At 41.9% G+C, this 13,398-nt stretch overlaps 1 protein-coding gene across 1 annotated transcript; it reads left to right on the top strand.

The window, feature by feature from the left end:
- The first annotated feature begins 584 nt into the window (after positions 1-584).
- SLC35G1 (solute carrier family 35 member G1) lies at positions 585-6,580 on the top strand. The gene is made up of 3 exons (XM_065745999.1): positions 585-861; positions 4,621-4,801; positions 5,285-6,580. Exons 1-3 carry the CDS (start codon positions 585-587, stop codon positions 6,042-6,044), a joined length of 1,218 nt encoding a protein of 405 aa, XP_065602071.1. The 3' UTR covers positions 6,045-6,580.
- The last annotated feature ends 6,818 nt before the right edge of the window (positions 6,581-13,398 follow it).

Here is a 13,398-nt window from a genome sequence, read left to right as displayed (position 1 = left end):
GACACTGCAGCAGCTGTGCACTGACTCGGCTATTAATGGGCCCAAGGAAGGAAACCGAGCTATTCTCATCGGGCAGAGGCTGAACTAGCAAGGCGTCAAGCCGTCACATACAGCACACGGAGCAGCCGCAATGAAAAGCTTAATGACATCCCTTAAACAGCAGTACCGCTGCTGGGTGAGGCCGGAGGAGTCGATACGCGAGGCAGCAGCCTCGTGCAAACGCGGTACACTCTCAACACCGCCCCGCAACGACCCCGCGTCGTTCCCCGCAGTTCCCTCAGCAGCGCTCCGTCCCGATCTCGGCTCCCGGTCCCAGCGGGAGCCGGGAGGGCTCTGCCCGGCGCTGTCCGGCGAGACGAGAGCTCCCTCTCCCGAGGGGCCGCAGCCTTGCTCCTCCTCGCCGGGCGAGGCTCTACCACCGCCCGGGAACGGTCCCTCTCAGGGCACCGCTGCAGCCCGCGGGGACGCTGCGGCACGAGCTGCGCGCAGGTGTCCGCCCCCACGCGGGGCAGCACCCCCGGCTCCGCGGGCGCCCGGCGCGAGGGGAGGGAGCGGAGCGGGGTTGGGCGGGGCGGCGGCACCGCATGCGCAGGAAGCCAGGTGCCTGCCGGCTTGCGAGGAGCCGGCAGCATCGCACGCGGCCCGGTGTCCTCATGGTGCTGTGTCAGGGCGCCGAGGCTGCGGCCGTTACCCCCGCGGCGGGGAAGGAGGCGGAGGGCCCGCGGGGCCGGGAGGACGGTGCGGACGCGGGGCGGCCCCGCCTGCAGCCGGCGCCCGGCGCGGAGGTGGCGGGCGCCGAAGAGCGCCGCGTTTGCGGCTGCTGCCCGGCTTCGCCCTGGCCGCGCTGCTGCGAGGCACCCGGTGAGGAGGGTGAGGCTGGCTGGCAGGGGGGCAGCGCTCCGCCGGAGGGGAGAAGGACAAGGAAGCGGCCCCGAGGGCGCCGGGGCTGAGCGGCACGCGGTGGCGGGGCGCGGGGTGAGCCCGGGCGGCAGCTCAGGGCGCCGCGCACCCGCACCTGGGGAACGCCGCTCCGCCAGAGCGCGTCCGGCCACGGCCTCCCCCTCCGCTGCCCGTCTCGGGCTGACCCTCACCCGACGCCCCTCTCCTCGAGGAGGGGTCTGGTGCAGCCGTAGGCTGGCCCCGGGGAAAGGGTCGCTGTCACTTCCTGGTGCCAGTGTTTGTTTTCTAAGCGCAGGCGGCCTTGGTTATCAGGTATGGCACTGCTCGTGTATTGAGCAGGGATATCGCTGCCCTTCTAGAAGTAAGGGGGAGGAACTCCGTGCTTGTGAACGTGGCTTCCGTGGTAGTCCTTATCTTTCTCCTGTGGGAGCCTATTCTTTATTTTGTCTTTCACTTGGTTACTTTGAATCACCAAGGCCATCAAGTCGCTGGAAAATTTGCAACAGAGATTTGTGAGCTTAATTTGGCTTCCTTTTAAAACATAAGTACTCTCTTAAAATGATTTCTAATTCATCTGAGTTTTTAAGCAACTGCACTGAAAACATGTTTCATATTAAATATGAACTGTAATCGACTTTCCAGAAGAAAATGGGCAGAATGTCTGTTTTTGTTAAATAGGGAAGTGCAGAGTGGCCAGAAGAGATAGCGGTCTGGTGAAATTTATGTTAGCATCACTTCTAAGGCAAAACTTGGAAAAAACAGCATTTGAAGTCCTGAGAAACTTGCAGTGACTTGCCAAGGACGACTCTTTTTGTAGTCTCTGGCAGAAAGTGGAGTCAATAGCTGAACTTTATGACTCATGCCTGGATCTTGTCTACATGGCCATGGTTAGTTCATAAGCAGGCCCTTGTGTTCCTGGTGCCTTCATGTGGTCTGAGGGAACTATTCTGGTGCTGCCTGTGTGCAGAACACATCACCCACTCCCAAAGGTCTGTGAGAATCATTCTCTCCCTGACCTTCTTCCCCTTAGCCAGCACTTTTCTGCCTCCACTCTTAAGATATGTAAGAACTGTTATTTTCTTTACCATTTGCATCTTTCAAGTATAAAAACTGGTTGTTAGCCTAGAATTAAAATGCAAGCAAAGAAAATGGTGTGCAGTGGGGGGTGTTTGAGTGGGACTTGAAGCAGGAATGGAAAGATCGTGTGTAAGCTTCACGCATGGTGATGGCCGAGGAGTGAAACTGGGAAGCTGAATCTGTAACCACTCAGAGAATAGTACTTGGGTACTTGCTGAAACTTTTTTTTTTCAGACTTAAGCACTTTTAACAAAGAGCTCAAGTGTCTTGATGGCATTGGGTTAGTGCTGGGAGGTCCAAGGTTCCGTGGGCTGGGAATGTTATCTTGACCAAACCTCTCCTCAGAACATATTTTGGAATAAATATTCCTCAGAAGGGCAGTTCTTGTTTTTGGTAGAAGAACTCACTCTGCGTTATTTTTAAAAGGAAGTAAGACACCTTCTTATTGCATTAAGCACATGCTTTGGCAATGTGAGATGACAGTTCAAATTCTACTATTACCAGATGCCACTTCTGATAGGTTAGATTTACTGGGCAGCTTACAAAAAAGAATTCCTTTTAGTTTTTCTTTTAATCCGTAGCTTAATTCTGGATATAAGATCCTTTTAGCTTACTTTGCTGTAATTTCACTAGTTTTCCATTTCAACACTTCCATTATTTAGATTGGCTTCATTCTGTGGTAATCGGGCAAACTATCACGCCTGAAGTAAGTCAGTGCTCTGTGTACTGTGCTCTCTCATAAGCCAACCTGCATTTGGATTTCCCATTTCGGTTATTGGCCAGTCTTACTCCTCTTGTTTTAATACTGGAGGCGGTGTTGATTTTGTATTTCTGTTGCATGACTGTGTGGATTAGGGTGTTATGTAACGCACGGGCATTTTAAAAATGCATTCTGTTAGATACTCGGTGGATGTCCTGGGCCTGTGCTGGTTTGTGGTATTTTAGGAGTTGCTTTTATGAAAATGGCTGTTCCTAGATAGAAATATTTTGGCAGTAGTGTGGCTGTGTTTTTTTGGAAAGTAGGCCTTCTGACTTTTCTACATCCTGTTTGAGGTAGTGAAGCCTGGGTCTTCAGGATTGTAGAAGTGGGAACTGGTACTGTACCGAATGTGTCAGCCCACAGTCCCAGCTCTTAGGTAGAAGAAACAGTCTCTTGGCCTTGAGTGCTGATCTCAAGGAGGATCGAAATGGTTTTTGACAAGTTTTATTAATTTAAAAACAAAACCCAACCCCTCAAAACCATACATAGTTGCTAAGCAACTCACAGCAGTGCTGGCTGCTGATGCTGCAGAGGATCCCTGGGGCTCGGTGTGTGGGGTGAGGCATCCTTTTATCAAAGCAGCACACTGTGGATGGGGAGTTCTCAATGCTATCTTCAGAGTGTGTAGAAGAGAGGGCAGCCTGCAGTATTTTGTGTAGACACAAAGACAGGTGATAATGAGGTAACTTCTTGTTCTAATTCACCCTAGGTTCAGTGGCAAGACAGTTCCTCCACTGCAGCCAATTAATATTTATCATTTAAAATAATTGAATATTTATAATATTTATTAATTGTTAATTATGAAAAGGGCTGGTTTCTTTGGAAACACCATTAAGATCAGCAGTAGTTCATCCTCTCTGTTTGCTTTCCTTTTTAATTTTTACTTTATTTATAGCAGAGGTTGGAAAAAGTAGGTGAAATGTGGAAGAGTGTAGTGTCACTGAAGTGGGCCTGAGGCAATATGGAAGCCTGAATAGAAACCATTAGGCCCAGGAGACTGCTCCAGGAGGAGAAAGTCCAATAGATAAGGGTTAATAATGGTGAAATTAAGTTCTTTGAACTTTAATAATTACCAGTAGTTTACACTAAACCCATGATGTTTTAAAGTTAAGCGCTTAAATTTCTTCTGGTTAAAAAATGAATGTTTGATGTTTGTTTGAAGAAAATACATTATTTCAGCACAATAACATAAAACTTTTGTAGTTCTAGGTCAAACAGGATGATTTAGCTGTGAAATTAATATGGGATGTAACAAAAGTGAAGGTCTTTATACAATTTTTACATATAAGAGCTTGTGAGAGAGGAAACTACTTTGTTGCTTAGGAACCTTAATGAACTTATTTGATAATCCAATAACTCCCTGGTAATAAGTTTCAGTGTTTCATAATCTGACTGTGGACTGTTTGCAGTCAGTTCTATTTACTGATTTGAAAGCAGTTATCAGAATCATATAGCTGGTCTTGTAATGGATCTCCTGAAGTGTGGTCACGTGCGTCCAACTGATAAAGGATTGAGAAAATTCTGGGAATGGTTTGGATCAGAGCTTTACAGTTCATCTTCTGTTGCCTTCTTTAAGGAGAAAAGGAGAGCTGCGGTGGCTAAGTGAAACATGTTTTTAAAGTAGGTCTGGTGAATCTGTGTAATGTTTGTTTGTTTCTTTAGCTTACCCTTTTGTCTGCCACCGGGATGGCTACAAATGTATGCAGTAGGTTCATAGGTTCATAAGGTTGGAAAGGACCTACAAGATCATCTAGTCCAACCATCCTCCTATCACTATCCCTACCCAACTACTAAATCAAATCCCTATAGTAGTATGTAGAGCCTCCTGTGGAATCTACTGTTAGAGAGCTAGACCATCATTAACTGGAGTTTATCTGTTGCAGGAACAAAGAAGAAAACTACCTGTCCAGGACTTGGTCTCTTTTATACCGTACTGTCTGCCTTCCTCTTCTCAGTGGCCTCTTTATTTCTTAAAAAAATAGAAGATGTACACTCAGTGGAAGTGAGTGCGTTTCGATGCATTTTCCAAATGGCATTTGTTCTTCCTGGTTTAATATACTACAAGTAAGTGTAGCAAAAGTTTCAATTTAAAGTTTTTTCTTAAAAGTAGGTATTGGAATAATCACTCAGTAATGTGGATCTTAAATATGCTTAAATATTTGGACTTCGTGTGCTCAGCTGCATTGTCTTGGATTAGTTGATAGTTTATTAATTCAGCTAATTTTCAAATGAAAATCTTTGACTTCCTGGATTGTAGACGTTTCTATAGATGCATTGATCTTCCATGAAGGAGATAGTTTATAGAATCTTTTGGGTTATTTTGCGAGCAGCAACTTAGTACTAAAGGAAGGGGTTCCTGGTTGAGTGTGATTGGCAAATGGTGAAGGAAATAAATTGCTCTGTGGTCAATCAGTTAAAGATATTTTGATGTTTGAAATAAGTCTATCACTTGGAAGGGTTTCTACGTTTAGATATCATTGGATGTTGCTCATGAAATAAGCAAGCCAATGACATTAATGTGTCATTTCTGTTTTTCTTAATTTTCAGAACAGGGTTTTTGGGACCAAAAGGTAAAAGAATTTTTCTTTTCTTCCGAGGACTCCTTGGCTCTAGTGCAATGATCCTTCTCTACTATGCTTTCCAAGTAATGCCTCTAGCCGATGCCACTGTTATAACTTTCAGCAGTCCTGTTTTTACATCGTTACTGGCATGGATCTTTCTCAAAGAAAAATACAGTGTTTGGGATCTTCTGTTTACTCTCTTCACAATCACTGGAGTGATTCTAATTGCCAGACCACCATTTCTGTTTGGGTCAAATGTTACAGGGATTGAAGGAAGTTACACAGATCATCTTAAAGGAACTATAGCAGCAATTGCAAGCACGGTGTCTGCAGCTTCAACTATTGTTATACTTAGAAAGGTGGGAAAATCTGTGCATTACTTTCTGTCAATTTGGTATTATGCAGTCATTGGTTTAATCGGGTGTGTTATAGCGTTGTTTGTTATGAATGAATGGCGTTTACCATACTGTGGCAAAGACAGAGTTTTTCTCATATTAATAGGCATATTAGGGCTAGGGGGTCAGATATTTCTCACAAAAGCATTACAGATAGAGAAAGCCGGACCTGTAGCAATAATGAGAACGATGGATGTGGTGTTTGCTTTTATTTTACAAATTCTTTTTCTCAATCATCTACCAACTTGGTGGACTGTGGGTGGTGCCCTTTGCGTGGTAGCCAGTAGTTCTGGGACTGCCATTCGTAAGTGGAAACAGAGCTCAAAAAAAGCTGAACAAAATGAAATCTAACAACACAAGACACTACTTCACTACATAAATTAATAATCTTGAAATATATATATAATATTTATTTTTTATTTATTTAAAGTATCTCATCTATGAAATTATAGTACTGAGCTGTCCCCTATAAAATAAATTGGTTTTAACAAAGACAAAACAACATCAACAGCAAATTGAAGATGTCTTAACAACTAATCAAATATATGCTTTTTTTTCTCATGCTTGGGCATGCAAAGTAGGATACAAGTAGGAAGATTCTTAAAAATTGCGTGCTTTGCATTTGATGTGGACGGTAGTTGGCTAGGATTTTATTTTCCTAAAATACCTGTACCAAATTCTCCAATTTTGGGGCCCTTTCTCTCTTCTTCTCAGCAGGGGAATTTTCCCAGGCTTATTTGTACTAATCTGTGATTGATTGCGAGAGGATTTCAGTTCAAATAATTAGAAGGGAATAAAGAATTATAATCCTACGAACCTCTAACTTCTATGGAACAGATGAAGCTTGCACATCTTGCACATTTTCCAACTTTCTGCTTTTTTGTTCACTCTCCCATTTCCCCCCTGTCCAAAAAAAGCAAACAGAAACCAAAGACATTGGGATTTTTTTATTGGAATTCTGAAAGAACAAAGGGTATTCCATCTTTTCTAGTCATATCAAGACAAAATTAACTTTTGGAAATTATCTTTTTGCTTTTCTTTAAAAAAAAAAATTATGCTGGTAAAGCAGGAATAATGAAACAATCCCTTTTTTAGTATGTTCTCAATAAATGTCTTTAGTTGCTGCAGTCTCGTTGGGGAGAAATAATAGGTAAATATGTACCACTTGTAAGCTGTTTCCTGTGGTATCGAATGTTATGCTGTAGCTGCACTTTTCTTTACTCTATGCAAAAGATTGTATTTTTTAGATATTTAATATAGGTTATTTTAAATGCTACTTAGGAGTGATTTCTTTATATTCTTTACAAAAGTTCTTTATGAGACCATTTAAGTTCTCTTGGCCTTCGTTAGGTTAGGCAAATGCTTTAATGTAACTCCTCCTTTTTCTTAAGACTTGCACGAGAGTGCACACCACTCATAGTTCACAGAAAACACACATTTGCCAACCTCATAGCACAGATTCTATAGAACAGGTTTGTGCAGTACTTGGTGGGAGGGAGGAGCTCACACTCAGTGCATCAGGCAGTGCTGGTGGGCAGCTTCAGCCCCATTTTTCCTGCTGGGTTTTTTAAATCCTCACTTAGTTACTTCTCTTACACAGCTTCTCATGTTGATAGGCTTTATCTTGATAGCGATGAATACTGAGGAAAAAGGCTGATGTTACTGATCTCGGCCTCCTTCACATTTGAAGGAGGATTATATATACAATGTGAGGTAGGGGGATTTTCTTAAATGAATTGTTGGGTCCTGTCTCAGTAGTCCTTAAAGAAAAACTTAACTCAGACCTTTATCTGGTCCTTTGTATCACAAGGTGTTTCTCGGTTATCTCCACACCACTGTGTCTTTGTAAAGGAGCGTGTTGTGGCCAATAGCCATTGCACTCTGGGAGAGCAGTTCTTGGAGAGTTGAGCCCTGAAGAACTGGAATGTTCAGGGTTTATCTAGTTGAGAGCAGCATCTTTGTGCAAGATTTTGTGGCTGCCACGGTCAGCAATAGTATAAAACTGGTTTTGCATCTCTCTATAATAAAAAAAAGGCCTAGTAATAGAATTCCAGTCTAATTCTGCTTACTACTGGGTTTCTTCTGCTGCTCGGCCATCATTGCCACTGAGTAACACATTTCAAGGGAGGGATGGAAAATAGACTGCATTTTTTACTGCTTCACTTCACATTTAATACGCACCTGTTTCTAAGGTAACGCTAGCAAGGGTGTGGTTGCAGAGCAGTTCAGATGAGGTTGTAGAATCAGGTTGTCAGCTAGTCCTGGTGCCTTCCATTGGCTCAGTGTGACTGCTTACAGGGTTATGTGGTGAGCTGTCCCTGGCAGTCAGTCCAGCTGAGTAACTTGTTCTGTAAGGGTGTTGGAGAGGGCCAAACTACAGTGGCCTGAACTTAATCACTAAGTCAGAAAATGTCACATGAAGGGGAGTTGGATAGTAGTTTAAACTGCAGCGTGTGAACACTACTTTGTACAGAGTTAAAAAAATAAATAAATGTGGGAGCTTATATATAAAAATATCTTTAGCTCATATGATTTCAGTGGTTATGAATCTTGTTTACAAATAGTAGAGAAGTACACACTACTGAAGAAAGGTTCTTTTTCCTTGCACTAAACATCTATGAATTGACCTGAAATCAGCAACTTGGTATAGTACCTTTTTTTTTCCTTGAGCTGGCAGCCCTGATTAGTAATTGAGAGTATTTTTTTATGCCTGGTAACATGGTCAGATTTCTCTCTTCTCCCCAGCTTACTGTTTGAGAATATGAAATAAAACTGGCTGAGCCTTGATTCTTTCTGATCACTTTTCTGTTTTAGTTATAATACAGCAAATTCCTCAGGGTCAAATGTTTTGGGTTTTTTCTAAGCTTTATGTCAAATGTATTACTAATGTTCATCACCTGTAATCTCATCTTGTGATCTTTACAGTAATTAAGTTCAACACATGTGCATTTACAATAGGAAGCCTTTCCTTTGTAACGTGATGGAGTATTGTTGCATTGTAACTGCTGTTCTATAAAGTTACTCTTTAATTCCACAAATTATCTTAATGTACAGATTTCAGTGGATCCTGAATAGAGAAAGTAATAGGTAATTATTGGTTGTTTTGCACATAAACATAGGGTGAAAAGGTTTTGTTGTTACAGTTTAATCACAAGCATGTTTCTTATGCTCTTTGCTATGCAATTCACTGTAATCATCTGCTGTCTTCACTGGGACTTTGTAGCCTTCAAGCCTTACCTACCTGGCTCTTACACAGAGCTTGTAGCTGAAAGCAAGCTGTGTATTGACACTGTGCAGCAGCCAGTTTCTTTCAGGATATGCTGGTTGTCAAAATATGCTCTGAAAGCCCTCTAAGTATGGCCACACAATCAACTTGGTGTTTTCTTAGTGTGGGCAAGTGCAGTCTGTATAATTGAAATGAGTTTCCTGCATTTGTCTATCACCAGACATAGAGGTAACCTCCGCATAAGAGCATTGATGAAGTAACTAGTTTGTGTCATTTTTCTTCTTCTGAAACAAGACTCTTTTCCAAATCCAAATGCTGTTCTGAGATGGATCTTTCCATAATTGATTATGACAAGAAAGATAATAATACCCTTAAATTACAGTATAGTATGTTGACCCCTGCCCTCTATTTTCTTTTCCTTGATGAGCTTTATATGGGATATGCCTCTTAGAGGAAAGTTAGCTCTAAAGTGGCAGCCTCTTCAATAGTCATTTACTTGCTAACTGGCAGTGGGTAACTGGGAATAATGTTTTCCAGTTCTCCACTGACTGATTTCTGTCCATTCAAACAAGAGTTCGCAGAGCGGACAGCAGATGTGCAACTCTGACTTCAGCAGGGCTTTGCAGTTGCCAACAGAATGTTTTCACGGTTGTAACTGCCTGTCCATCCAAAGAAAAGTTGTGGCTTTATGTTCCTGCAGATGCAGGTAATCTCAGTGCACAACACACACACTTCTATAAATGGTTGGTGATAACACTTCTGTATATCAGGATGAGTAATTTTGTATTTTATGCGAACTGTTGTTTGACAAAAATAGGGTAAAAATGCCCTCCTCATTAAGATTTTTACTATGTCCTATATATTGTTAAATGATATGTTTTGTAGAAGTTACTGGCTTTGTTATGTAGTAGTATATTTTTATAGACACTTCTTATATATTGAAATGTGAAGAATATTTTCATAAGAGATTTATATTCATCATTGCTAATAAAATGAACCTGAAGGATTAATCTCTGCCTTTGCATTGATTAGTGAAATGTACTTGAGTGTGATGATATTGTAAGTTTCATGAAGGAGTCCCTGGTAAGTATGACTATGTTTCCAGTTGTACTACTCGTCAGCATGCCGTGTCATTGTTTCTGCCTTTCAAGGAGCTTGAGACAAACAGAAGCTCTATGGACTTTTTCAGTACAAGAGTGTTTTAACTGGAAAAACTGTGTCACGTACAGGTCAGTAAAGTGGTATTTTTCTGTGTGCAGATGGCAATTTGTCTTCCCACGCCTCCTCCCCCACACACTTTATACATCAAGATTTGAATTCCAGTCTCATCTTTTCTATTAATTGTTAATATTTAATTCATCCCAGTACATCCCATTATCTAGTGCGTCAATAGTTAATTCTTCACCAAAGAGGAAAGAGGAAAAAAAAAGTGATTATCTTGTTAGCAGTATTGCCATCACTGTTAAATACTACAGAAACTTTGTGGGAAATTTATTCTATTTGCAATATAAGAGGTTCCTCCTCCAGTAGTGTCTGGTTTTTTTGGGAGCAGAAGATGACAGAACTGCACAAGGGTATAAGCCTGCTTGAGATGTGTGAATGTTTCTGGGTGTGACTTGGGGTTACAGAGGGGAAAATAGAGGAGGGCAACCTCGTCTAATAATGGGGAATTCCTAGCAGCGTCAGCCTGTCTGCCCAGCGCACTGCCTCACTTTGTATGGACAAAATTAACTCACTATAGGATGACACCTCTTATTTCTCAGGAAGTAAATGGAAAGCAATGGGCTTCCATGAGGGCACACTGTAACAGGCGTAGGCAGAAGACTGACTGTGAAAGAATTTTGTAGAGATGCTCTGCTAATTTCTCTCAAATTCTTTCTTTTTTTTTTTTTTGGATTGGCTGTGTGCTATATAGGAACATTAAGTTTCAAGGGAAAAGAGAAATGAGTTTTCAAAAGACAACGCTGAAATCTACCTTATTTGTGCCATAATAGTGATGACTGCAGTGAGTGATGAGGACTATTTCTAAGTACCGAGACTCAAAATGTACTTCTAGAATTATGTCTACCCAGTCAAATAAGTAAATAAATAAAAGCAGAGGGAAAAGGGGTCAAATTATTCTGAAGGAAGAAGTTTCCTATTTACTGCTTGGAAAACAAACCTCACTACAGTTATAAAATATTTAGAGGGTAAATCGCACTGCTCTTTGTTGGCTAAATGAAACGTTTTTAGAGGGATGAACGTGGGAAGTGGTACTTGAGATGTGATGTGCAGATTAATAGGTTTCAGTTGCTTCGAGTCCTCAAGCAACTTTAAGTTCAATGTTATTTTCTGATGTTATGTCGGTCTTACATTATTCTGTCAAGTAGTAAACTCCGGAAAGAGTGAAAAGGCGCTTTAAATACTGAGCAAAGAAAAAAAAAAAAACAAGAAATGTCAATAATTGCTCAGCGGGTATCAAGTGCTTCTGCAGTCTGCGTAAATGACGGGTGGAAAGGAAACGCGTTTCCCGCGCACAGGGGGCAGTCCCTCAGCCCGCCGCACTGCGGCCGTTCTGCCGCCAGGAGGCGCGCTAGCTCTTAATTTATTCCTCAATGCGCGTCGTTGCGCCGCGCTTAAAGATTCAAACCCCACGATTTTAGACGATAAGAGTGTCCATGCAGTGTGGTGTACGCAGTGATAAGTAGATATCGTTACTATCGCGTACTTTGCAGAGAACTGTAGTTTGTATACCTGACGAACGTCCTAAACATTCTTAAACACAAACACAGAGTGAGGGAAATGGGCAAGTAATTTCTTGCAATAAAATTCTTCAGGGGCCACATTTGTTGGATTAGGCTGAATTTAAAAATAATAGCCTCTTTTAATTCTGCAAAGATATAGTGCAGGTATGCTGTTTGAGCAGTAGATAAGCATGTTGCAACTAATGCTGTGCTTTTTTCCTCTTGGGGAGACACAGGAATCTTGCATCTTGGCTGTGGTTGTTACTGGAGGGTGGGTTGTGACCCCAACGTAGTTCCTGAGCAGGTTCTTGGGTGTGTGCACCTTAGTGCTTCTGCTCCCCAGGCCTTGCTGCCCAGTGTTTCCAAGGATGGCTTTCATTTGGTCACTGCAGCCCAGGGGTATGCACGGGGCTGGGTGTGCTGGAAGAGCCCCTTCATCCACCCCACTGATGGAGTGGAAAATCTGGGTGAGCTTTTGGGCATGGCAGCACCACACTTGAAGCTGAGTTGAGTTAGGGAGCACTTGTTCCAGCTTCAACCTGATTCAAAGCAGGGAAATGTAAGGAAAGGAAGAGGTGATAAATTTAACTACTGTGAGCTAGGAAAAGTACTGGTCAGTCTGCTTTCCATTGAGAAGTTAGCTGGAGAATTTTTTGCTGGGATTAGTTGGCACCAGTAAGTGTTGTTCTGTTTAATAGGAAGTCTTGTAACGTTTTTGGGAAGCTAAGGAACATTATAAGAGAGAAAAATCTTTTTTGTATAACTTGGAAAGGCTCCGTGGCAAGTCTCTTTTCTTTCACATAAAGTGCGCTGTGAATCAGATGCTAATATTTATTTTTTTACTTTCCTATTTGGAATTTAAAACAAATATTCCTTTATATTACTGTAAAAGCTCTTCAACCACTATCAGGTTTTGATCAGGAAGTGAAGAAAAAAGTTGTATGCTTTTCAGAAGTAACCTTGATGGGCTCATTTTTTCACTCTACCAGAAATATTTTATGCCAACTAATGCCTTGTAATTGCTGTGTCCAATTTCTTCATTCAAACAACATCTTTATATGGTGTGATTAAGACTCTGCTTTCTGCTGTTTGCAGTAATGTATACAGGAAGCCCGTATGAAAACACTTAGCCAATGTTCTTTACTCTTGCCATGTGGTGGGACCTTTTCCCCATTATTAAAAATGGAGAGTGATAAAGCAATGAAATACTGTGATCAAAAGCCTTCTAAGGAAGGAACACAAATAGCAAGGTAGGCTTTTTCTGTCCCAGAAGCATAGTTGGCTCATGCCATTTGTCTCACTATTTTGCTTTGCTTGAGGGAATCACACAGTTGTATTTCCCCTGCAATTCATTAGTTCTTAGTCTGTAATAAAATTTGAGTAGTGATTTCCAATTGATGATATTATTACAGTTAGGCTATGCTGAATTTTTAAGGAAGGTGTGAAATGCATGTGTATTTTTAAAGAAATGGAAATTGTAGAAGTTAAGGATAGGCTATATTTCTGGCATCAATAGAACTGGCAAATTTCAGTGTAAATTTTCATTGTTTTGGACCACTCACCTTTAGAGAACAGCCTGCTGTATCTCATGTTCACTAGGAAGGGTTGCAGGGAGAGAAAGGGGTCAGGAAAAGCAGAACGTCTTTGTTCTTTTGCTGGCAGCAAAGCTCTCATGATGAGCCCTGTCTGTCTGACTGGGTACAGATTTAGGGAAGAGAAGGAACAGTTTGTTCTCTTCTGATTATATAAGAATACC

Source organism: Cyrtonyx montezumae, unplaced genomic scaffold, assembly GCF_038088225.1.
Source record: "Cyrtonyx montezumae isolate F1298 unplaced genomic scaffold, pur_monq_1.0 scaffold_4, whole genome shotgun sequence".
NCBI lineage: Eukaryota > Metazoa > Chordata > Aves > Galliformes > Odontophoridae > Cyrtonyx > Cyrtonyx montezumae.
The sequence above is the reverse complement of the archived record's forward strand: the minus strand, read 5'-3'. Positions and strand labels throughout refer to the sequence as shown.

What these genes read in the sequence shown, in the direction of transcription:
- SLC35G1 (XM_065745999.1), top strand. Translation starts at nt 585, where the DNA reads ATGCGCAGGAAGCCAGGTGCCTGCCGGCTTGCGAGGAGCCGGCAGCAT. An exon ending in GCGCTGCTGCGAGGCACCCG is followed by an intron (nt 862 to 4,620) that starts GTGAGGAGGGTG and finishes TATCTGTTGCAG; the next exon opens with GAACAAAGAAGAAAACTACC. An exon ending in CCTGGTTTAATATACTACAA is followed by an intron (nt 4,802 to 5,284) that starts GTAAGTGTAGCA and finishes CTTAATTTTCAG; the next exon opens with AACAGGGTTTTTGGGACCAA.